Source organism: Stenella coeruleoalba (assembly GCF_951394435.1).
Source record: "Stenella coeruleoalba genome assembly, chromosome: 3".
NCBI classification, from domain to species: Eukaryota; Metazoa; Chordata; class Mammalia; order Artiodactyla; family Delphinidae; genus Stenella; species Stenella coeruleoalba.
In genome coordinates, this window is record NC_137148.1 from 147,427,542 (window position 1) to 147,452,790 (window position 25,249).

Genomic DNA, 25,249 nt, shown 5'->3' on the forward strand with positions numbered 1-25,249 from the left:
CAACAGCTGTAACGTGAGATGCAGTCTCTGTGATTTCTACTGCTGACATAGTCACAAGTACTGCTAATAATATTAGAGTTTGTTGCCTATACCCATAAGCAAAGGAAATGCTGTGTTTCAGTTAGAGGTTAGTGAAACTAAAGACCAAATATTTCCCATCCAGGTACAAAGATACCCTGAATTCTACCCATGGATCCCTTGTGTGTGTTTGAGGGGGTGTCCATGGACTCCAGGTTAAGAACCCCTGAATGAGGTTTTAGAGGCATGGCTGACACTTTTTTGGGGGCTGCATTGGGTCTTTGCTGTGCGCAGGCTTTCTCCAGTTGCGGTGAGCGGGGGCTGCTCTTCGTTGCGGTGCGCGGGATTCTCATTGCGGTGGCTACTCTTGTTGCGGAGCACAGGCCCTAGGCATGCGGGCTTCAGTTGTTGTGGCACGTGGGCTCAGCAGTTGTGGCTCGTGGGCTCTAGAGTGCAGGCTCAGAAGTTGTGGCACACGGGCTTAGTTGCTCCGCGGCATGTGGGATCTTCCCGGACCAGGACTCGAACCCGTGTCCCCTGCACTGGCAGGCAGATTCTTAACCACTGTGCCACCAGGGAAGCCCATGGCTGACACTTTTGAACATGGCAGAGATGCTGGTGGTTAAGTGTGTGTGACTCTTGCTAAATGTAATGGGTGCACTTGGCAGGAGAGGAGCTGTGGAGGAGACAGTGAAGTTCAAACTTTGAAGCCATAGGCACTTTATCAGCACTTACCAGTGCTCTGAGCTTTCGCCTGACTCTCCCCTTACCCAGCATGTTTCCTTGTCTATAAAACGAGAATGACAATGTCTTCCTCGTGGGTTGTTGAAAGGATTCAATAAGTTAACATGTAAAAACTCCTGGGGTCAAATGTTCACTGTTAAATGAGAATGATATAAATGTCTGTAGAGAAAACACACACACAGCCAAGCATAACTTCTTTCAGAACAGAAACTCCAATGTCTGACCTGCTGTACAACCTGGGAGGCACCAGTGTACTCAGAAGATAGGAAACCCTTTCTTGTTTAAGTCTGCCCTGCTTTTCCCACCCGAATCCAAGAGAACAAACCCAAATGCAAAGAGTTTCCAACCTTGTTATTTTATTAGAAGCATATTTACATTCTCGCAGTTAACTCTGAAGAGAACATTTTACAAAAGTTTTTTATATAAAGTTTGGAAACTACATAAAAATAACTTCATAAAGAGGAAAATATAAGTTAGTTCTATTTACTCTGCTAAAAATTGACTGTAAATGTGAAACAGTTCCGTCTGTCCCTTCCAGAGAAAACATTAGCACAGAACACAGAGAATACTGCACGGGCCTTCTCAATGCTGGGCATTGCACGCTGGCTCAACTGTGAGACTGGGAGACCCAACCAGACCCCATCCGGGAAGGACAGGGGAGGTGTTAAGGCTAAGGCAGCACTGAGCAGGAAGCAGCAGCTCCTTGAATGAGATTCCAATGTGAACGACAAACCAAAGAAGGAAATGATCAAAGACTTTCACCTACACCATGAAACCGGCATTTCACCTAATACTCATTCTCACGCCCCAGGCTACAAAAGGCAGTATTGTAACTAAAGCACAAGTCAGCCCTGCCACTGGCCATCACCTGACCATTCGCCAATGCTGGCCTCGCCTGGTGGAACTGGGTCTGTGTTCTGTAGTTACACTGTTAGTTCACGTTTTCCCAGCACCTGTGCACCAAAGAGAATCAAAGGGCATAATTGTTTCACTTGTCTCATTTGTGTGAGACCTGAAAATTGTCCCTTCTGGGTCAAATAGTGAAGCAGGCAAGCTGAGTGCTCACTAACCGAAGAGGACCAGTGCCTTCCCACGGCCCCCATGCATCTTTACTGCATATGTAAGTCTTTGGAACCCCAAGTCCCTTTTTCTATTGAATGGTTACCCTACTTTCCCAAGATCCATTTACAACCAGTCCCCAGAAAACTCCAGGGAATTGCTTCAGAAAGACAAAGCACTGAACCCTTACCTATAGGAGTGAAGAAAGAGGAAGTCCTCCCAGGGTGTGTCAACCACCCCATCACCACCAAAATAGTACCCAGACTCGGTACACCCATTTGATTCCTCAGAATCACCTTCAGTTTTCCGCTTTTTTTAAAGCAGGCATTTTCCTAAGGAAGCCATTTATTTATATTTTTTTCAAGTTAGACATAAAGGTGAAAAAAAGTTTTCTTTGTAAATAAACGGAACGCTGGGTTGAGCATTTGCTTTTATTGGGTTATCTACGCTCTGCAGCCTGTGGGGCTCAGAATCTGTGGGAGGCCAGCTGAGTCATCCAAAGGCCCAGCATTCCATCTGAGATACAGAAGCTTTGCTTTTGCCAGGTTCCTGGGGGCGGGAAGCACTGCATTTCTCCCTGATGCTTTTTCTCCCTGAACAGAAGTTCCATTGACTGCCAGCCTCTGTCTGAAGTGTGAGGCCGGACTCTGAACTAGGAGGGACACAGAGCAGAGGGAAGCAGCCTTCCCGTATCACCTGCAGACAGGGTGGGCAAGTGTGAGACAGAATGACTGGGGTGGGAAAGTCTTGTGCGGCAAGGAATTTATCCCTGAACATAGGATCCCGTGCAGGCTGGTGGTTCAGCCTGTGCCTCTGGTGCCAACCCCCAGCACGCCCACACCAACGGCTCCCCTCACGTGTTCAGTGGCGCAGGCCCAGGCAGCGAACATGTTCCAATCCACCTGGCACAAGAGGCCCGGGGGGCCAAGGGTGTGTGTGTGCGCGCACGTGCGTGCGTGCATGTATGTGCAGGAAGGGAGAGTACAAGATGGCACGAAACACTTGAGATCAGGGTGAAGCGTTCAGCCTCTCCCCATCCCACCACTGTAGCTGCTGTCTCAAGAAGAAGGCAGATTGGGGGAACTGGAGGAAGGAGGGCACCCCCTGAGCAGCTGGCTGCAGACTAGGCTCCACTGGGAACCAGAATGGCTGTTAGAAGGCGTGGTTCTTGGTCTGACACTGCAGGGAATGGCTGAAAAGCCACCGGCAATTACAATAGGACACGCCCACGGTGACTTCAGCAGTAGCACTTTGTGCCCACAGACAGCAAAGCTGGTGTTTTGGCAAACAGGAGGGGCCTCGAGGCCAAAGAACACCTATTCCTCCTGGTCCCTGGCCCCCCCAACAGCCCAAGTCGCTGACAGCTCAAAGGAACCTGGGGCTCAAATGGAATGCACGTTAGTATCAGGCAGCACATCATAAAACCTCGCCCTCCACGACCAGCGAGAAGTCAGAAACGCCGGGTGGGTCTGTCAGGCACAGCTGGGGTGGCACAAGGCAAGGGGCTGGATTCGAGCCGGCATGGAAGCAAGAGGGAAGGGGCTCCTGAGTTACTTGTTCACAGAGAATGGGAGGGCCCCGAGGCCCACCAGCCTGCCAGCCACAGCCCTGGGCGGCTGTTACGAAGCATCCGCAGAGCTGTAGGGGAAGAACTTGGTGGCCTTGTTTGGGGTGCTGGGGCTCAGGCACTCTGCCTCCTCGTTCATTTTGAAGAACATCTCCTGCTCTCGTTTCTTCTGGTTCAGCTCTTCTTCCAGAGCCTAGGACAGAGGGCAGACGGAGCTCGTTTGGATCCCTTAGGACACAAGTCTTCCCCAACCACAGGACCCCCACCAAAGTGGCCTTCTCTGGAACTTCCCCTCCCAGGCCTCAGTGCTTGGGGTAACTTGGTCTTCCCTCGCTCCTGTCCCAGCGCCCGTCACCCAGAAGGTAGGTACCACCTCCTCCTTCCTCGTGCCACAGCCACGCAGGAGTTTCCTATGGACCAAGGGCTCTGCTTTGGGGAAATGCCAGTCTAGATGGGGTGTGCAAATCAGCTGGCAGGAAAACAACCAAAAGAATGGAGAAAAACCTGAGGCAGCAAATGAAGCAAGAGGCTTAACAGCAGGGGAAACAGAGATGTCCGAGTTACATGGTGTTCCTAACCAGGGCACCCTCCTGCAAAATCAGGGGACTTCTTTTCAAAATACACGTGCAGTCATGCCACCCCCCTGAGATTCTAATTCTGAACATCTGTGGTAGGACAGGGGTTCTCTACGTTGTAAAAGCCCATCAGATAACTGCAAGGGGAGCATCTAGACGACAAGCGCTGCAGGAGCTTCCCTTGGGCACACGCAAGTTTATCTAGCTAAATTGTGTCCCACCAGAAAAATTTCTTGAGGGTTCTCCAAAAATAAATAATTATTCGATTAAGAAAGGAAGCAGAGTGCAGAGGAAAGAGCAGGGGCTTTACAGTCAAACAGAATTCAGCTCCATTACCAGCTGGGTGGGCCTCTGCATGCCACCTTTCCTCTCCAAGCCTGTTTCCTCTCGTGTAAAGTGGCAGTATCACTACCTGCCTGGCCGGGCTACTGCAAAGATTAAATTAAAAACGAATGGGCTATAATTACTTAGTACTTCCTACATGTCAGACACTATGCTAAGTGCATTACATCTTATTTAATCTTCACCCTATGAGACAGATACCACTATCCCCATTAACGATGGAGAAACTGAGGCTCAGAGAGCTTAGGTCACTTGCCCAAGGTCATTCAGCTGGCTGGGAGCAGAGCCAAGATGGGTCTAACTCCAGAGTTCAAGCTCTGAAACACTGTGCCACCATCTGCAAAGCCAGGCACACATGGGTTACTCAGTAAATGTGGCTTCTTTATTACTTTCACTATAGAAGAACCACTTTCACAGGATTTGACCAGCATTCTATTATGTCTCTCTCTTTAAAACTATTATTATTATTATTATTATTTTTTTTTTGTACGTGGGCCTCTCACTGTTGTGGCCTCTCCCCTTCCGGAGCACAGGCTCCGGACGCGCAGGCTCAGTGGCCATGGCTCACGGGCCCAGCCGCTCCGCGGCATGTGGGATCTTCCCGGACCAGGGCACGAACCCGTGTCCCCTGCATCGGCAGGCGGACTCTCAACCACTGCGCCACCAGGGAAGCGCCTAGCTACCACTTTTTTGAGCACAGAGAGGTTTAGTAACTTGCCCAGGGTCTCACAGCGAGTAATGGGGGAGCTAGGACTTTCTCCCACGTCTGTCTTCCTTAAAGCCTATGCTCTTAAGCACTACTCTATTTTACCTCTATATAACCTATATATTCCTCTATATAACCTACGGCAGGAGTCAGCGGTCTTTTTTCTGTAAAGGGCCAGATGGTAAATTTTTTTGCCTTTGCAAACCTTAAGGTCTCTGTTGCAACTACTCAACTGCTGTTTGGTGTAAAATCAGCCAGAGACGATATGTAAATGAACGAGCATGGCTGTGTTCCATTAAAACTTTATTTACAAATACAGGTGGTGGGTCAGATTTGGCCCACGGGCAATAGTGTACTAACACCTGTTTTAAGGGAAGGAATGTTATCTTCATCTTATGGCCCCAAAAAGCAAGGTTCAGGAGGGAAGACTTGTCTGAGGCCACACTCTGTGTCAGCTATGACCCAAGCAACACCTTATTGACCTTACAAGATATTCTATACTTACTGAAAGAAATCTGAATTTTTCTAAAAATATTCCACAATGTACAGTCATCTCGCCTGCCCCCCCATACATGGGCAGCAGCTCAAAGCTGCCGACTGAAATGCAAGAGTGTAAAAGAACGTGTATTCCAGGATGCAGATCACCACCTCCGGCCCAGTGTTCCAGCAGCAACCCAGGTGACTAAGGATGGGATGATTCTACAAAGAATTCTGGAAGGAGGCAGCCCGCACCAGCAAAATCCAACGGCTCTCCAGATACACCCTGCGGCACCTCCCCTAAGCCCAGGCACCCCCAAGAAGCAATCTGGGCAGTTGCTAGAGGCAAGATGATGATTCATTTTCAGACTCTCAGGATGTGCCAAGGGTATAGAAGCCCTAGGTAAGAGAACCAGGTGAGCATCTATTTCCTGATGCCAAATCCGCCTGTGTCAGCAGGAGTATCATTGATTCGAGTGTCAAGTATCAAAAGTCCTAGCGGACCATGCGTGGTTACAGATAAGCATGGGCCTATTAACAGGAAGGTCTGGGACCCTGGCCAGCTTCCAGTTAGAAAGCTCCATTAGCACAGGGAGGGAAGCCTCTATTCAAGGACTCCCAAGGCCGTTATATGGCTGAGGTGGGCAACTGCCTCCTGGGCAGATCACAGTTACAGCAAGTAGAGCTCAAGTACGACGGCAGAACAAACCTCAGGGCTCAGGACACATGATCAAGGGTAATTAGGGCAGCTCTCTCCTCAGAGAGTTTAGGAGAGTGGGAGGACATGAGTACGTCCTTGGCCTATACTGTGGGCTGGTGGCTTTCTGCATAACACTATACAATATTCATTATCTTCACTTTACAAATGACCACACTGAGGCCCTGTGATGGTCAATTTATTTGTCAACCTGGCAAAGCCATGGTAACCAGTTGTTTGGTCAAACACTAGTCTAGATGTCACTGTGAAGGAATTTTTTTATATGTGATTAACATGTAACTCAGTAGACTGAATAAAGCAGCTTACCCTCCAAAATGTGGTTGGGCCTCACTCAATCAGTTGCAGGCCTTAAGAGAAAAGACTGAGGTCCCGCTAAAGAAAGAGGGATTGGGCCTCCACACTGCCCTGGGGCTCAGCGCTGCAACATCAACTCTTCCCTGGCTCTCCAGCCTGCAGTCTGCCCTGCAGATTTCAGGCTTAACAGTCCCAACAAGTGGGTGAAACAGTTCCTTCAAATAAACCCATAAATCTGTACCTTATCCATATCTGTATCTATATCCATACCCCAGGCAGAACCGATGCCACAACACGAAGCAGAGCCCACCACTGAGCCCACCAGCCCAGCCAGGGTTACCTTTTTGCGTGGCCGAAGCTTGTCCCGCCATTCCTTTAGGTTCTGGTTATGGCTTTCGTCCAGGGCCTTCAGCTTCTGGGTTTCATGCTCTACCAGGAGGTGACACTTTTCATTCTGCAACATATTCCAGGAAGTACAGGTAAGAAGCACAGAGGGCTGAGATATACCATGAAGGTACCAGCATCATTCATTTATTACTTCTCCTTGATTATAAACTCCATGTATACAAAACGCTCTACCTGTAAGGACACATGCACCAAAAGGTGCCTGGAAGACTATTCCAGAATATTAACATTAATAATTCTCACTGAGTAGTGGAATCTGCAGCAATTTTGCAACTTTCTACTTCGGGCTTTCTGCATTGTTTGAATTTTTCAACATGAACGTATAAAACTAATAACAATAATCTCTGCCCTAATCCCACCACACAGAGGCAACCACCACAGAATCTTAGATATATTTCCCGTCAGGCTCTGTCCTGTGCATTCTTTAGCTCACCCTGTATACACAATTCTGAAACCTGCCTCCCTCTCCTCTTAACATTATAATGTAAACATTTCTACATGTATACAAAGAACTAACATCTTTTACAATCATCATTTTAATTCCTACAAAATATCCCACAGTATGGTTTATCTAATTTATTTAAACATTTCCCTATTTTTGGCCACTTAGGTTGCTCTTAATCTTCACTACTATAAATAGCATTGTATTAAACATCTGTGCTATGTACTGAATCGTGTCTCCCCAAAATTCATATGTTGAAGCCCTAATGCCCAATGTGATGGTATTTGGAGATATGGGGCCTTTAGGAGATAAATAGGTTTAGATGAGGTCAAGAGGGTAGGGCCCTCATGGCGGGATTAGTGCCCTTATAAGAAGAGACCAGAGAGCTCACATGCTAAACTGCTCCCTCCCTGTCTCCTTCCCTCCTTTTCTCCCTCTCCCCATCTCCCTCTCTCCCCCTCTCCTCTCCTCTCTCTCTCTGCCATGTGAGGACACAGCAAGAAGGCATCCATCCACAAGCCAGAGAGAGAGACTTCACCAGAACCCAGCCATGCTGGCAAAGCTGATCGTGGATTTCCAGGCTCCAAAACTGTAAGAAAATAAACTTCTGTTGTTTAAGCCACCCAGTCTGTGGTATTTTGTTATGGCAGTGTGAGCTAAGATAATCTGTGTGTATAAATAATTTGTATTTATATAAGTTATATAATTATCTGCATCACATACCATTTCTTCAGGAGAGACTTGTGACGGGGTAAGGGCCATGGACCTGGCTGAGGCCTGCCAGCCTCACTGTTCTCTCGCTGAGGTAAGTTACCTGCCTCACAAAACTTAGCCTGGAATCTCTCAAAGGCAAAAGTGACAGTTCCCTGTTGATTCCTCACAGGGAATCAATCTTGTGGTTTCTAAGGAGTTTAGAAGCAGGGGGAAAGTGCCTTCATCCAGATACCTCAACCCTGCTGGACGGGAAGAGTACAACCCCTTGGGGAATTTTTATTTGGGGTTTCAAGCTCAAGGGTTCTGGGAATTTAAAAATTGCCTTGGTTGGGAATAATCCTTATGGCAGCCCTGAGTACCTCTGGCCTGCCCAGAGCCGGGGTCCCAGCACTCTATGGGTTTTCTCAGTTCATCCTCACAGTAAACCCATGAGGCAGGGTTGGGAACATAGACACAGAAGGTGAGTGGCCTGGCTAAAATTCACACCGAAACAAGCAGCAGAGCCCCTACCTGACAGGCTTCAATACCTGCAATGTTTCCCCCACACCTCCCTGCCTGTCCAGAAATTGCCAGATGGATCCAATAGCCTAAAGAATTTCCTGAGGTCACAGAGGTTCGTGGCAGCCCATCTGTCAGGTATGGCAATGCCTCGCTCCACCACAAGGGGGCTCCAAGTACCAGCTCCCGCGCAGGGACCCTTAGGGTGAGGCAAACCTTTTGTGAGGCAAACAAGAGGTCAAGGATCTCCCCAGGGAAGGAGGTCACAAAGGGGCCTGTCAGTATCAGGATACCTTTTCCTGACGTCAGTGGGAAAGCTCTGAGCTTCTCACCATTAAGGATGATGGTAAGTCGCTGTAGGTTTTTACAGATACCCTTTATCAAGTTGAGGAAGTTCCCCTCTATTCCTAGTTTACTGAGAATGTATCATGAGCAGAGGTCAGCTTCTGTCAAGTACTTTTTCTGTATCTGTTGATGATATGATCATGTGACGTTTCTTCAGCCTGCTGATGTCATGGATTACATTAACTCATTTTCATCTATTGCACTAGCCCTGGGATAAATCCCACCTGGTCACGGTGTATACTACTTTTTATACATTTTTAAATTCTATTTGCCAACGTTTCGTTGGGGATTTGTGCATCTGTGTTCATGAGAGATACAGGCCTGTAGTTTTCCTCCTTGTAACGTCTGGTTTTGGTATTAGGGTAATTGGGACACCTTTTCCCAAGACACAGTGGTGACCGAGAAATCCAGCAGCATGCCCACTGCCAGGCCCCGGGCCTGGCACGTTCAGCTCAGCTGTCATCTCATTTACAAAGCCTCACTCCAGTTCTGCAAAATAGGAATTATCATCCTTACCCTCTGCCTATTTTACGAATGTGGAAACTATGGCCTGGGAGGGTGATGTGATTTGGCCAACATCACACAGAGCGGTAGGATGGAAACCATTCCACCCTGAGCTTCAGACTCCTTCCCCCGTTTGTAGGGTCTTTGGGCCCCCAGGGAGCTGACCGACTGCCTCGGGGGGCGGTGAGGCGAGCAGGGGCGGGGCAGTACCTGCAGCTGCTGCAGCTCGCCCATGTTGCTCTCGCACTGTGCCGCCATGTCCCGCGTCTGGCTCTCATGTTTTTGCTGCTGCTGCAGCCGCTCTGACTTCTGCCTCTTCTCCTCCTGCTGGGAGAACTGCAACAGAGAACAGGTGAGGCGCCTCAGCGGGCCACGGGCCTGGCTGGGGGCCCAGCTCAGCCCTGTCCCGGGGAGACCCCATCTGAGGGGCTGGTTTGTACACAGCCACACTGCCCTGCACCACTCAGGCTGTGCCCCCTGTCTGAAGTCCTCCCCGCTGAGCTGAGACCCAGCCCCTGCCCTCAAGGAGCCCCCAGATGGGCGAGGACACTGAGACATGCTAGGACAGCGCAGGTAGTAAGCAGGAATCACAGGAGCCCACGGCCACCGACTCTGTCCCGGAGCCACATGGGTGACTTGTGAGCGGGGTCTCAGTAGAGGAGAGGAAGGAGTTTACCAGCAGAAGCAGCTGCAGGATAGACACCCTGAGTGTGACAGGGAACGCGCATGAGATGCAACGCCAAGCCTCCTCCCCTGTCCGCCAGAGGAGGAGTCACGTGAGGCTTTTAGGCTTCCGGGCTGTTACTTCTGGCTTCCATTCCATTCCTCCTTCCAAGACCCCGTGCTGCGTCTTAGATTCTATACCCCCCCAACCATGTAAGATTCAGGCCGCACCAAACCTGGATCTGGCCCCACTCCAGGACACCCCCGGCCCCCCACCTGCTTGATCTTCTCGCGCTGCTCAGCGGCACTGCCCGCCCCGTTGATGTGGAGGCTCTTCTTGTACATGGCCATGCGTGTCTTGCCCTCGCTCCTCTGAATCTTGGGCAGCCGCGCCTTTTCCTGCTGCTGCCGCACCTTCAGCTGCTCCATCATGCGCTGGTTGTAGCGCTGCATCTGCTCGCACTCCTGAGGGGGACACCCAGCCCAGGCCAAGGTCAGATGCGTTCCATGCACGCGGGCGTGGTCAGATGCCAAGGCTGCCACACGCAACTCAGGAGCCCAGGACCTGCGTGGTCCAGAATGCTCAGCAGAGCAAGGCTCGTGTCATTTTACTATACTACCCTTAAATATCATCTTCTGTTCTCACTTTAAAGATTACTGTGAATAACCTTACCTTCTTACCTTCTGAATGCCTTCTTAATCTCCAAAATATACAAACAGCTCATACGACTTAACAAAAAAAAAACCCAAGCAACCCAATCGAAAAATGGGCAGAAGGGGCTCCCTGGTGGCGCAGTGGTTGGGAGTCCGCCTGCCGATGCAGGGGACACGGGTTCGTGCCCCGGTCTGGGAGGATCCCACGTGCCGTGGAGCGGCTGGGCCCGGGAGCCACGGCCGCAGAGCCTGCGTGTCCGGAGCCTGTGCTCCGCAACGGGAGACGCCACAACAGTGAGAGGCCCACGTACCGCAAAAAAAAAAAAAAAAGCCATTTATCCAGAGAAGACATATAGATGGCCAGTAGGCATGTGAAAAGATGCTCAACATCACTAATTATTAGAGAAATACAAATCAAAACTACAATGAGGTACCACCTCACATTGGTCAGAATGGCCACCATTAGAAAGTCTATGCATAACAAATGCTGGTGAGGGTGTGGAGAAAAGGGAGCCCTCCTACACTGTTGGTGGGAATGTAAGTTGGTGCGGCCACTACGGAAAACAGTATGGGAGGTTCCTCAGAAAACTAAAAATAGAGTTACCATATGATCCAGCAATCCCACTCCTGGGCATATACCCGGACAAAACTATAATTCAAAAAGATACATGCACCCCTGTGATCATAGCAGCACTATTCACAATAGCCAAGACATGGACACAACCTAAATGTCTATAAATGGATGAATGGATAAAGATGATGTGGTACACATACACAATGGAATACTACTCAGCCATAAAAAAGAAAATAATGCCATTTGCAGCAACATGGATGCAACTACAGATGGTCATACGAAGTAAAGTAAGTCAGAAAGACAAATACCAAATGATATCACTTATATGTGGAATCTAAAATATGGCACAAATGAACCTATCTACAAAACAGAAACAGGCTCACAGACATAGAGGATAGACTTGTGGTTGCCAAGGCCAGGTGGGGAGGGAGAGGGATGAACTGGGGGTTTGGGATTAGTAGATACAAACTATTACGTTTAGAATGGATAAACATCAAGGTCCTACTGTACAGCACAGGGAACTGTGTCCAATCTCCTGGGATAAACCATAATGGAAAAGAATATTTTAAAAAGAATGTATGTACGCACATAACAGTCACTTTGCTGTACTGCAGAAATTAGCACAACATTGTAAAGCAACTATACTTCAATTAAAAAAGTATTCTGAGGGAATGCATGGGAAAGAGATATAAAATGAAAATGGAAAGAAAGGCAGGACAAAAAAAGGGAAAAAGTGAGAGACACGTACATCAGGTGTCAGGGTCAGCGAGGGAGCTGCTTGGGCCATCTGCTTCCCTGCCAGTTTCCCCAATTCCTAGCCCCTGGATCTGAGGCAGGACATCGCCCAAGAAGCTCTCAAGCCTCACTGTGGCCGACTTGGCTGCTCTCAGGAGCAAGTGATGCCCCACTGAGGGGCAGCCTCGCGGCTCTCCCAGGTCTCCCAGTGGCAGCCCCCGAACCCAAGCTGACTAGGAGCCTCACCTTCTCATGCTTGCGCACCAGCTCGTGCCGCTGGAGGAAGTACTGGTCTTTGAGCTGCTGCTTCACCAGCTGGTGCCTCTCCTGCAGGTGATGCTCCTCCATCTCCCACAGCGCCGCCTCCCGGTCTGTGGAGGACATGTCACCCGGTGAGGTGCAGATGGCCAGAGCCCCACTAGGCCCTCCCCTCCACTGCCCCGAGCCAGGTCTCCTCACACTGGCTGATAACTGTGCCACGTCCTTAGACTATGTGGGCTGAGCCAACTCCTAGAAACTTCCAGGGATGACAGCACCCAGCAGCATGGTAGAGCAGGAAGTGTTTGGAGTCAGGAGCCAGAGAAACCAGAGGCTAAAACCCAGCTGCATCACTGGGATTTGAGATGAACGCAAAATCCTCTCCAGGCCTCACCTTCCATCTCTGCCAAATGGGCACAACCACACCACGGAGGGAAAATGTCCTTGGAAGATACTTTTATGTTCAATCTACACTGCACCTCTGCTTTCCTAATGGGCAAATAGGAAGGGCTCACGTGGAAACCCCATGAAGAAGACAGCCTCTTGTCACTATTTCCTCCTTCGAAAAATAGGTGAGACCCTTCATGTCCCATATATGCATTATTGAAACAGTTATCTGGCATTTTATCACTGGAAGTCTCAGGACAGGGCAGGGAGCTGGTGTCAGATGGAGAACCTCACGCCCTGCAAGATACAGCTGGTCATGCTCAGCCTACTGCGAAGTTGTCTATTTCACTGCAGTCCTGTTCCATGAAAGCCAGCATCTATCCACAGAACATCAAAACAGTGATCTGGCTTCTAAACCAAAATCAGAACCCCAGTCCCACAGGTAGGATGGTTCTTACAGGCCATCACATGATAAGAAAAGGAAACAAGGGCTTTTCTGAAACATCCGTGGCTCTATTCAGAATGTCGGAATACCAAGGACCCCATTTTTCTTGGCCCACATCAAGCACTGAGTGGTTTATACTGTTTTAACTGCCCTGGCCATCAGAGTCCTGGCTGTGGCCCCTGTTATAATAATGAGCCAGAGACAGCACTCGTATATTAGTCCTATGTTTACATCTTTACAACGGACAGGGACCATTAGCTCCCAAGCCCACAGGCACCAAACTCTAATTTTCACCCATCCAGTTGTTTTAAATGCAGTTCAAACAACAGACTTCCAGCCATTTGGAGCCTGCTTGCTTTGCATACCCCATAAAATTGTACCCAACATCTGCTAGCCATAAATTAGATAGCCTGGGGGCTATATACAGACCCCAAGCCCTGCACCCTCCAGAGCTCTCTACCCCAGAGCTTCCTCAGCTGAGTGACATCATCAGATACATAAGCCCCCTTTCTGATCCCCTTCTTCCCCAGGGTCTCCCCTGCTCTCCTCCGTCTGGGTGGTGGCTCACACTGTTGTCCCCGGACAGTCTAATGCTGGGAGGGACTCAACAGCATGCAAACCTGCCAAAGCACCACCACACAGGGGTAGTTAAGAGCTTGGCTTCAAGATAAGGTCTGCATCCAGGGCCCACTCTACCACTCATTAACTGTGCAACCCAGGCCACAGAAGAGTCACTCTCCAAACATCAACCTCCTCATCTATAAAAATGGGGAGGACAGTAGGGCCTGCCGTGCAGGGTTACGGGTAGGATGCAGGGTGACTAAGGTGTAAGATTAAGGCACGTGGCTAGGCAGAGGAGTCGCTCACTACGTGCTGCCTGCTAGGAGCAGCTCTCAGTACTGCCCCCCCCCCCGACCCCGTTAACCCAGCTCACTCACGTGCAATTTCCACCCACTCTACATTGCTTCCTTTTTTTTTTTTCCTTTCCTCGACATCCACAATAGTGTCAGATAGTGTTGTTGCTAACTGGTATCTCTGCCTCAGTCCTGACTTCAGTGGGGATTTTCCTCATGTTTCACCATAAAGGCTGATGTTTGGTCTTAGGGTGGAGAAGACCTAGCAGTTCTTCCTTGCCCGGGGCTGGCATGTACATTCATGGAGAGTCTGGGCCCACATGCGCGCCCCGCTCTCGGGCACCCACCTCGAAGGAGCTCCTGCTTCCTAGTGAGGCACTCGCGCTCCTTGCCGCAGATCTCCCGCCTGTTGTCGGCCGTGATCTTCTTCATCGCCAACTCCAGGTCCTCCTTCTGCTTGGCGAGGAAGTCCCGGTCCTATTAAGTATTTAAAATTTTAGACGTGTTCATGATATTGTGGTTATTTTTTTTTAGAGATACATAATGAGATATTAACAGGTGACATAATACGATGTCTGGGATTTGATTCAAAATAATACAGTAGAGTGGGGCAGTGAGTGGGCAGGAATTAATAATTACTGAGGTCAGGTGATGGGTATATGGGGATTCATTATACTGTTATACCCCTTTCTGCCTATGTTTTAAACTTTCGTTAATAAAGAGTAAAGAACTGAAATTTAAATTAAAAAATTTTAGCTACTATATGTGAAGTAGATAACCAACAAGGACCTACTGTATAGCACAGGGAACTATACTCAATATTTTGTAATAACCTATAAGGGGGAATTCCCTGGTGGTCCAGCGGTTAGGACTTGGAGCTTTCACTGCTGAGGGCCCAGGTTCGATCCGTGGTCAGGGAACTAAGATCCCGCAAGCTGCGCATGGGGCACAGCCAAAAAAAACCCAAAACCAAACAAACAAAAAAACCTATAAGGGAAAAGAATCTGAAAAAGAATATCTATCTATCTATCTATCTATAGATAGATATCACTAAATCACTGCACTGTACACCTGAAACTAACACACTGCAAATCAACTATGCTTCAATAAAAAAATAATAAATTTAAAAAAAAATTTTTAATAAAAATTTTAGGAAACATGTTAAGAAACTAAAAATTTGCACTAATCTTATCACTTAATGCTAGCAACTGGTTTTGGTGTATCTATATAAATGTATTTACATCTGTTGTTTCACAAAGATTATTTTAAAAGACTTGAAGAAATATTTGTACACCCATATTCATGGCAGCATTATTCACAACAGCCAAGGGATTGGAAACAACTCAAGTGTCCATAAACAGATGAATGCATAAACACAATGTGGTATATACATACAATGAAATATTATTCAGCCTTTAAAAGGAAGGAAATTCTTATATATGCTACAACACGAATGAATCTTGAGGACAAGGTAAGTGAAATAAACCAGACACAAAAGGACAAATACTGTATGATTCCACTTATATGAGGTCAAATTTGTAGAGACAGAAAGTAGAATGGCGGTTGCCAGGGACTGGAGGCAGGGTGTCATGGGGAATTACTGCTTAATGGGTCCAGAGTTTCTGTTTTGCAAGATGAAGGGTTCTGGAGATGGATCTTGGTGATGGTACTCACCATGATGTGAATGTACTTAATATCACTGAACTGCACACTTAAAAATGGGTAAGATACCAAATTTTATGTTATGTCTATTTTACCACAACTTTTAAAAATTATTAAAAAGACCTTTCCATGTCATGATGTAATCTCCTATCAAAAATAAGTTGTAATGGCTGAAAATACTTCATGGTATAGCTAGCTATACCCAACTTATCTACCCAATATATAATAGGTTGTTTATAGGTTTTCTTTATTTTAGATACTGCTGCTCTTCACATTCTGGTAGCTAAATGTCCTTGAACCTCTGTGATGATTCATCTTCAAGATTAGTCCTAGAAGCAGAAAATCTAGGCCAAAGGATGTGTATGTTTTTGAAGCTCTTGATGCAACTTCCAGAGTGGCCTCCTAAAAGGGCCAGTCTTCTCTCCCTCTGTGGGGACTAGGGCCTGTCTCCCCACCCTCCCTAGCCCTGCATTCTTTTTCTAATCAACCTGTCAAGGGACAGGTTGGAGGAAAGTATGATGGTGTCCTGGAGTCAGACTCAGCTTGAGGCCTCGGACCCCACTGTTAACTGTGCAGTGTCACCTCTCTGAGCCTTAGCTTCTTCCTCTGTAAAGGGGAAACCAAACAGCACCTATCCTGGTAAGCCGTGAATGCTAAACCAGAGAACATACAAAACAATTGTAATTGTAGACTCTAATTTTCTTTGCATTTGGGGGCAGAGGAAGTGGGACAAAATGAGAACATGAAGTGAAAAGGCTACCGAGGCTGGGGTAGAGGGTACTGAGTGTAGCTGGGAGAGGCTGACAAGAACGAGACCTATAGGGCCTTGAAAGCATGTGAGAAGGCTGATCTGATCTTATGGACAAAGTGGGAGCCACTGAAGGTTTTAAAGGCCCAGGGCTGTTGGGGAAGGGTGCCATGATCAGATCTGGAATCCGTATTGATCACAACAACTGGTATGAGAGAAAGAACTGCAAGAACTGGAGGGAAACTAGCTGGGAGGCTACTGCAGTAGTCCAGGCAAAAGACAAGAATGGCTAGGGAGTCACAGAGATGTTGACAAGTTGATGGATCCAGAGGGAGTTTGGAGATTAAAAGAAAAACAAAACCCAGGCTTCAAGAGGTGATGAAGGATTGCAGGGAAAAGGGGTGTCAGGAATGACAAGGCTTCTGGCCTGACATCACAGTGGAGGACGGTGTCCCCTCAGAACACGAGAACAGGACCAGGTCTGGGAAATCTGGGTTTGGTGTCTTTGAGACTCCCAAAGATGCCAAGTGGGCAGACGGATGTACTGGGTTGGTCAAGATGTGATGTACAAACAGCTCTAAAACAAGGCAGGAAGCGCTAAAGGCTCTGGGAGAGGTGGATGTAAAGGTCTGTGGTATCTCCTAGAGATGGGAGAGCTCACTTCCAGCTGGAGCAAGGGCAATCAAGGAAGGCTGCATGGGGGAGATGATAACAGGGAGGATTAATCCAGATGGTCTGATTTATTCAGAATGAGGATAATCCGGATGGTCTGATTTATTCAGAATGAGAGATAGGTGAGTATTCAAAGGGCAGGGCATGGGCACAGACAGAGAAGAGCTCTGGTCACCATTCAGGGACTCAAACCTGTGACTCCCCAACCCCTCTACTCCCCAACTGAGGGGCAAGGACTCACGAGAAGCTGCTTCTTCTGCGCATGCTCCTCCATCTTCTGCTTCATGCTCTCCTTCCGCTGCTGCCTGGGGAGCTTCTCCACCTCATTCTTCACCTGCACCAGAGACAGCAGAGAATGGCTAGGTCAGCGTACCTCCACACTTCATATTGAATAAGCCTTCAATCCCAGAACTCCTGGGCCAGGGAGACTGAAGAGGAGGCTCAGCTTTCTAGGCACCTGCCCCGACTCTGCTCTCCACTCCGCTGACAGATGACACCTACTGGCCACCCGTCTGCTGCTGGCTCCAGTTTCCAGACTCCTTCAGAGCAGACAGATGCCGTTTTCGCTGTTTGGTATCCATCCCCCTTCTTCTGATGACAGCACCTCAGTTTCTTTTAGGACAACGTTTCTCAACCTCTTTTTAAATTGTTGCCCCCTCAGAAGCCCTTTTTTAGACATTTTTTTCCCTAATGAACCAACACCATGAAATTTTAATCCCACAGATATACTGTCAATCTGTTAGACCATTATAATATCTAAGACGTTTTTAACTCCTTGGGGGTGAGAATGCATGCATTAGGTAGCCCCTGCTCAGTCTCTGAGGTTCAGGTATGGCTGATGCCCCCAGCCCCATCTGACTCTAGGCTGGGCATATGATCCAAGCTGTCAATCAGCATATTCCATGCCTTGGCATCTGGGATTGGTTCAGAGATGAGCATGTGATCTTCACTGGGCTAGTGAGAGCTTCAGGATGGGTGCTAGAATTATTGGGGGAAGCCGCTCTCTGTCCTTTGGGGTTGCTGAGCTGGGAGGATGTAGGCCATGGTGGACCACCCTGGAGGGGGTCTGCCTGAGACAGAATCAATGCATGGAAGCAATGTTAAGAGATGAAGGATGCCTGGTGACACTTCTGCCCTCCTGGTCAGAGATGGGAGTTCTTGGTTTGATGTCTTTGAGACTCCAAAAGATGCCAGGTGGGCAGATGGTGAACTAATAGTATTCTCAGGCCAGCTGGAACTGGCTTTCTGTTTTATATAACAGAAGAAGAAGAGATTCATGACACTTCACTATAAGGAAGCTACAGTTCCTCAGTTTTCTCTGAGTAACCCATATCTTCACAGTTACCTGACACCCCAAAACATGCACTCACTGACAGGGCTCTTAGGAGCAGGTAGTGAAGGATTTTTCCATACTGTCCATGATCAAAAAGGAGCATTCCAGGAGAGTTCTACTTCTGGCATGGTGAGGTACGCCAATGCAGCCTCTCATTCCTGCTGATTACAGTGAAAAACTCTGGATAAAATACAAAAAGCAACTAACTGAGGACTCTGAAAAGTAAACAAAATCAGGTGGCTATGAAAGGGAGTCAAAACTTATAGAAGGGGCTGGTACCAGGGGTGAGTTTCCTGGGAATTTTTTTTTTTCCTTTTGCTCTCCTGGCTTTGCCCCTGTCCTAGACAGTGATGCAGTGGCTAAAACTGTAAGAAACATTGTGTTTCTGGCTAAAGAATCAGGCAGAAGTCAATAAAATTAATAAACCTTTAGTCAGATTGACAGAGAAGATGGAGGAAGTGGAGAAGAAAAAGGAGGAGGGAGAGGAAGAGGATACTACAACACAAATTACCAGTATGAAGGGTGAAAGAGACATCACTACAGATCCTACAGTCATTAGAAAGGATACTAAAGGAATCCTATGAACAGCTTTATGTCAGTAAATTCAGCCACTTAGGTGAAATAGACAAATTCCTTGAAAGAAACTACCACAGCTCATTCAAGAAGAAATAGATAACTAAAACCAGAGTGACATTAAAACCACTGACCAAATCCTTTTCATAAATAGACTCAAAAGTCCTCATCAAAATATTAGCAAATTCCTGCTGGTGGGAATGTGAATTGGTTCAGCCACTATGAAGAACAGTATGGAGGTTCCTTAAAAAACTACAAATAAAACTACCATATGACGCAGCAATCCCACTACTGGGCATATACCCTGAGAAAACCATAATTCAAAAAGAGTCATGTACCAAAATGTTCATTGCTGCTCTATTTACAATAGCCCGGAGATGGAAACAACCTAAGTGTCCATCATCGGATGAATGGATAAAGAAGATGTGGCACATATGTACAATGGAATATTACTCAGCCACAAAAAGAAATGAAATTGAGCTATATGTAATGAGGTGGATAGACCTAGAGTCTGTCATACAGAGTGAAGTAAGTCAGAAAGAGAAAGACAAATACTGTATGCTAACACATATATATGGAATTTAAGGGGAAAAAATGTCATGAAGAACCTAGTGGTAAGACAGGAATAAAGACACAGACCTACTAGAGAATGGACTTGAGGACATGGGGAGGGAGAAGGGTAAGCTGTGACAAAGTGAGAGAGAGGCATGGACATATATACACTACCAAACGTAAGGTAGATAGCTAGTGGGAAACAGCCGCATAGCACAGAGAGATCAGCTTGGTGCTTTGTGACCACCTGGAAGGGTGGAATAAGGAGGGTGGGAGGGAGGGAGACACAAGAGGGAAGAGGTATGGGAACATATGTATATGTATAACTGATTCACTTTGTTATAGAGCAGAAACTAACACACCACTGTAAAGCAATTATACTCAAAAAAATATATATTAGCAAATTCAATCTAGTAATATATAAAAAGTAAACTACATAATGACCAAGTGGGCTTTATCCCAGGAATGTAAAGCTCATTCAATATTTGAAAACAAAGCCATGTAATTCACAATATCAATAGACTAAAGAAGAAAAACTATATGATCACATCAATTGATATAGGAAAAACATCTGACAAAATGCAACATCCATTCATGACAAAATCTATTAGCAAACTAGGAATAGAAGGGAACTTCCTTAATCTGAAAGGGCATCTACAAAAAACCCTAATGCTAACATCATACTTAACTATGAAATACTAAATGTTTTCCCCTTAAGACTGGAAACAAGGCAAGGATGTCCACTCTACTATTCCTATTCAACATCCCACTAGAGGTCCTTGCCAGCATCATAAAGCAAGAAAAAGAAACAAAAAGCATATAGGAAGAAATAAAACTCTGTTTGCAGACATCATTGTCTATGTAGAAAATCCCAAGAAATCTATATTTTAAAAAGTACTAGAACTGGTAAGTGAGTTTAGTGAGGTCAGTATACAAGATCAATATACCACTATTTTCTATACTCTAGCACTGACATTAGAAATTGACATTAAGGGGGACCTTCAAGATGGCAGAGGAGTAAGACATGGAGATCACCTTCCTCTCCACAAACACATCAAAAATACATCTACGTGTGGAACAACCCCTACAGAACACCTACTAAAGGCTGGCAGAAGACCTCAGACTTCCCAAAAGGCAAGAAAATCCCTACACACCTGGGTGGGGCAAAAGAAAAAATAGAGACAAAAGAATAGGGATAGGACCTGCACCTCTGGGAGGGAGCTGTGAAGGAGGAAAAGTTTCCACACACTAGGAAGCCCCTTCACAGGCGGAGACAGGGTGGGGTGGGGGTGGGGGGGTAAGCTTTGGAGCCACGGAGGAGAGCACAGCAACGGGTGCAGAGGGCGAAGTGGAGAGATTCCCGTACAGAGGATCAGTGCCGACCAGCACTCACCAGCTCGAGAGGCTTGTCTGCTCACCCGCTGGGGCAGGTCGGGGCTGGGAACTGAGGCTCAGGCTTCGGTGGTCTGGTCCCAGGAAGAGGACTGGGGTTGGCTGCATGAACACAGCCTGAAAGGGGTATAGTGCACCACAGCTAGCCGGGACGGAGTCCAGGAAAAACTCTGGACCTGCCTAAGAGGCAAAAGACCATTGTTTCGGGGTACACGAGAGGGGATTCCTTCCCCGTCTGCCCACAGAAGGCAGAGCAATGCCTAAACGAGCTCCAGAGACGGGTGCGCAACTATCAGCTTGGACACCAGAGACAGGTGTGAAATGCTAAGGCTGCTGCTGCAGCCACCAAGAATCCTGTGTGCAAGCACAGGTCACTAGCCACATGCCCAACCCCCACCCCCCGCAAGCTTGTGCAGCCCGCCACTGCCAGGGTCCTGTGATCCGGGGAACGGCACGCCTCAGGCTGTTGCAACACCACGCCAGCCTCTGCCGCCAAAGGCTCGCCCCGCATTCCAATTATAACTACTGTACCCCTTCCTCCTCCCCCACCCCACCGGCATGAGTGAGCCAGAGTACCCTAATCAGCCGTTGCTTTAACCCCATCCTGTCTGGGCGGGAACAGAAGCCTGAGGGCAACCCACACGCAGAGGTGGGGCCAAACCCAAAGCTGAACCCCAGGAGCTGTGCAAACAAAGAAGAGAAAGGGAAATCTCTCCCAGCAGCCTCAGGAGCAGCGGATTAAATCCCCACAATCAACTTGAGGTACTCTGCATCTCTGGAATACCTGAATAGACAACGAATCATCCCAAAATTGAGGCAGTGGACTTTGGGAGCAACTGTAGACTTGGGGTTTCCTGTCTGCAACTGACTTGTTTCGGATTTTTATGTTTATCTTAGTATACATTTTAGCGCTTGTTATCATTGCTGGATTTGTTTATTGGTTTGGTTGCTCTCTTTCTTTTCTTTTCTCTAGTACTTTTTAAAAAATTTTTATTTATTCATTTTTGGCTGTGTTGGGTCTTCGTTTTTGTGCGTGGGCTTTCTCTAGTTGCGGCGAGCGGGGGCCACTCTTCATTGCAGTGCGCAGGCCTCTCACTGTCGCGGCCTCTCTTGCTGCGGAGCACAGGCTCCAGATGCGCAGGCTCGGTAGTTGTGGCTCACGGGCCTAGTTGCTCCGCAGCATGTGGGATCTTCCCAGACCAGGGCTCGAACCCGTGTCCCCTGCATTGGCAGGCAGATTCTCAACCACTACACCACCAGGGAAGCCCTTCTAGTACTTTTAAATTTTTAAATTTTGATTATTTTATTTTTTAATTTTAATTATTTTATTTATTTTTACTTTTTTATTTAAAAAATTATTTTTTCTTTCTTTTTTTGTCCCCTTTCTTCTGAGCCGTGTGGCTGTCAGGGTCTTGGTGCACTGGCCTGGTGTCAGGCCTGAGCCTCTGAGGTGGGAGAGACAAGTTCAGGACATTGGAACATCAGAGACCTCCTGGCCCCATGTAATATCAATTGACAAGAGCTCTCCCAGAGATTTCCATCTCAATGCTAAGACCCAGCTCCACCCAACGGCCAGCAAGCTCCAGTGCTGGACGGCCCATGCCAAACAACTAGCAAGACAGGAACACAAGCCCACCCATTAGCAGAGAGGCTGCCTAAAATCATACTAAGGTCACAGACACCCCAAAACACACCACCAAATGCAGCTCTGCCCACCAGAAAGACAAGATCCAGCCCCACCCACCAGAACACAGGCACCAGTCCCCTCCACCAGGAAGCCTACACAAGCCACTGAAGCAACCTTACCCACTGGGGGCAGACACCAAAAACAATGGGAACTATGAAACTGCAGCCTGCGAAAAGGAGACCCCAAACACAGTAAGTTAAGCAAAATGAGAAGACAGAAAAATATGCAGCAGATGAAGGAGCAAGATAAAAACCCACCAGACCAAATGAAGAAGAAATAGGCAGTCTACCTGAAAACAAATTCAGAATAATGATAGTAAAGATGATCCAAAATCTTGGAAACAGAATAGACAAAATGTAAGAAACATTTGACAAGGACCTAGAAGAACTAAAGAGCAATCAAACAATGATGAACAACACAATAAATGAAATTTAAAATTCTCTAGAAGGAATCAATAGCAGAATAACTGAGGCAGAAGAAAGGATAAGTGACCTGGAAAATAAAATAGTGGAAATAACTACCGCAGAGCATAAGAAAGAAAAAAGAATGAAAAGAATTGAGGACAATCTCAGAGACCTCTGGGACAACATTAAATGCACCAACATTCGAATTAGTGGGGTCCTAGAAGAAGAAGAGGAAAAGAAAGTGTCCGAGAAAATATTTGAAGAGATTATAGTTGAAAACTTCCCTAACATGGGAAAGGAAATAGTCAATCAAGTCCAGGGAGCACAGAGAGTCCCATACAGGATAAATCCAACAAGAATCACACCAAGACACATATTAATCAAACTATCAAAAATTAAATACAAAGAAAGCATATTAAAAGCAGCAAGGGAAAAGCAACAAATAACATACAAGGGAATCCCCATAAGGTTAACAGCTGATCTTTCAGCAGAAACTCTGCAAGCCAAAAGGGAGTGGCAGGACATATTTAAAGTGATGAAAGGGGAAAACCTACAACCAAGATTACTCTACCTGGCAAGGATCTCATTCAGATTCGATGGAGAAATTAAAACCTTTACAGACAAGCAAAAGTTAAGAGAATTCAGCACCACCAAACCAGCTTTACAACAAATGCTCAAGGAACTTCTCTAGGCAGGAAACACAAGAGAAGGAAGAGACCTACATAAACAAATCCAAAACAATTAAGAAAATGGTAGTAGGAACATGCATATCGATAACTACCTTAAATGTAAATGGATTAAATGCTTCAACCAAAAGACAGAGACTGGCTGAATGGATACAAAAACAAGACACATATATACACTGTCTACAAGAGACCCACTTCAGACCTTGGGACACATACAGACTGAAAGTGAGAGGATGGAAAAAGATATTCCATGCAAATGAACATCAAAAGAAAGTTGGAGGGGCTTCCCTGGTGGCGCAGTGGTTGAGAATCTGCCTGCCAATGCAGGGGACACAGGTTCGAGCCCTGGTCTGGGAAGATCCCACATGCCGCAGAGCAACTGGGCCCGTGAGCCACAACTACTGAGCCTGTGCGTCTGGAGCCTGTGCTCCACAACAAGAGAGGCCGCGATAGTGAGACGCCCGCTCACCACAACGAAGAGTGGCCCCCACTTGCTGCAACTAAAGCCCTCGCACAGAAACGAAGATCCAACACAGCCAAAAATAAATAAATTTAAAAAAAAAAGCTGGAGTAACAATTCTCGTAACAGACAAAATAGACTTTAAAATAAAGACTATTATAAGAGACAAAGAAGGACACTACATACTGTTCAAGGGATCAGTCCAAGAAGAAGATATAACAATTGTAAATATTTATGCACCCAACATAGGAGCACCTCAATACATAAGGCAAATGCTAACAGCCAAAAAGGGGAAATCGACAGTAACACATTCATAGTAGGGGACTTTAACACCCCACTTAAACCAATGGACAGATCATCCAAAATGAAAATAATTAAGGAAACACAAGCTTCAAATAACACATTAAACAAGATGGACTTAACTGATATTTATAGGACATTCTATCCAAAAACAACAGAATACACTTTCTTCTCAAGTGCTCATGGAACATTCACCAGGCCAGATCATATCTTGGGTCACAAATCAAGCCTTGGTAAATTTAAGAAAATTGAACTCATATCAAGTATCTTTTCTGACCACAACACTATGAGACTAGATATCAATTACAGGAAAAAACTGTAGGAAATACAAACACATGGAGGCTAAACAATACGCTACTAAATAACCAAGAGATCACTGAAGAAATCAAAGAGGAAATCAAAATATACCTAAAACAGGGCTTCCCTGGTGGCGCAGTGGTTGACAGTCCGCCTGCCGATGCAGGGGAGTCCAGGAGGATCCCACATGCCGCAGAGCGGCTGGGCCCGTGAGCTATGGCCGCTGAGCCTGCGCGTCCGGAGCCTGTGCTCCGCAACGGGAGAGGCCACAACAGTGAGAGGCCCGCGTACCGCAAAAAAAAAATCTACTAACAATAAATGCTGGAGAGGGTGTGGAGAAAAGGGAACCCTCTTGCACTGTTGGTGGGAATGTAAACTGATACAGCCACTATGGAGAACAGTATGGAGGTTCCTTAAAAAACTAAAACTAGAACTACCATACGACCCAGCAATCCCACTACTGGGCATATACCCTGAGAAAACCATAATTCAAAAAGAGTCATGT

General features: G+C 47.0%; 1 protein-coding gene and 1 long non-coding RNA gene across 3 annotated transcripts in view; one reads left to right on the top strand and one right to left on the bottom strand.

Annotated features, from left to right (window-relative positions):
• LOC307183881 overlaps positions 1 to 8,125 on the top strand; it is a 28,778-nt gene extending 20,653 nt beyond the window's left edge. Inside the window, exons 2-5 of the long non-coding RNA XR_013827631.1 lie at positions 3,567 to 3,750; positions 5,645 to 5,904; positions 6,776 to 6,979; positions 7,845 to 8,125. This is a non-coding gene — a long non-coding RNA (uncharacterized lncRNA). The remainder of the gene's footprint in view (positions 1 to 3,566; positions 3,751 to 5,644; positions 5,905 to 6,775; positions 6,980 to 7,844) is intronic.
• Positions 99 to 25,249, bottom strand: part of STK10 (serine/threonine kinase 10) — a 121,222-nt gene continuing 96,071 nt past the window's right edge. Inside the window, exons 13-19 of one of the 2 annotated variants that reach the window (XM_079917028.1) lie at positions 17,302 to 17,394; positions 14,326 to 14,455; positions 12,281 to 12,405; positions 10,348 to 10,536; positions 9,619 to 9,744; positions 6,841 to 6,954; positions 99 to 3,581 (exon numbers count right to left, since the gene is read on the bottom strand). In XM_079917028.1, the coding sequence (XP_079773154.1) occupies positions 3,441 to 3,581; positions 6,841 to 6,954; positions 9,619 to 9,744; positions 10,348 to 10,536; positions 12,281 to 12,405; positions 14,326 to 14,455; positions 17,302 to 17,394 (918 nt within the window). In that variant the 3' untranslated portion in view covers positions 99 to 3,440. Of the gene's footprint in view, positions 3,582 to 6,840; positions 6,955 to 9,022; positions 9,394 to 9,618; positions 9,745 to 10,347; positions 10,537 to 12,280; positions 12,406 to 14,325; positions 14,456 to 17,301; positions 17,395 to 25,249 lie in introns of those variants that run through there. The other variant, XM_079917029.1, reaches the window with a different exon arrangement.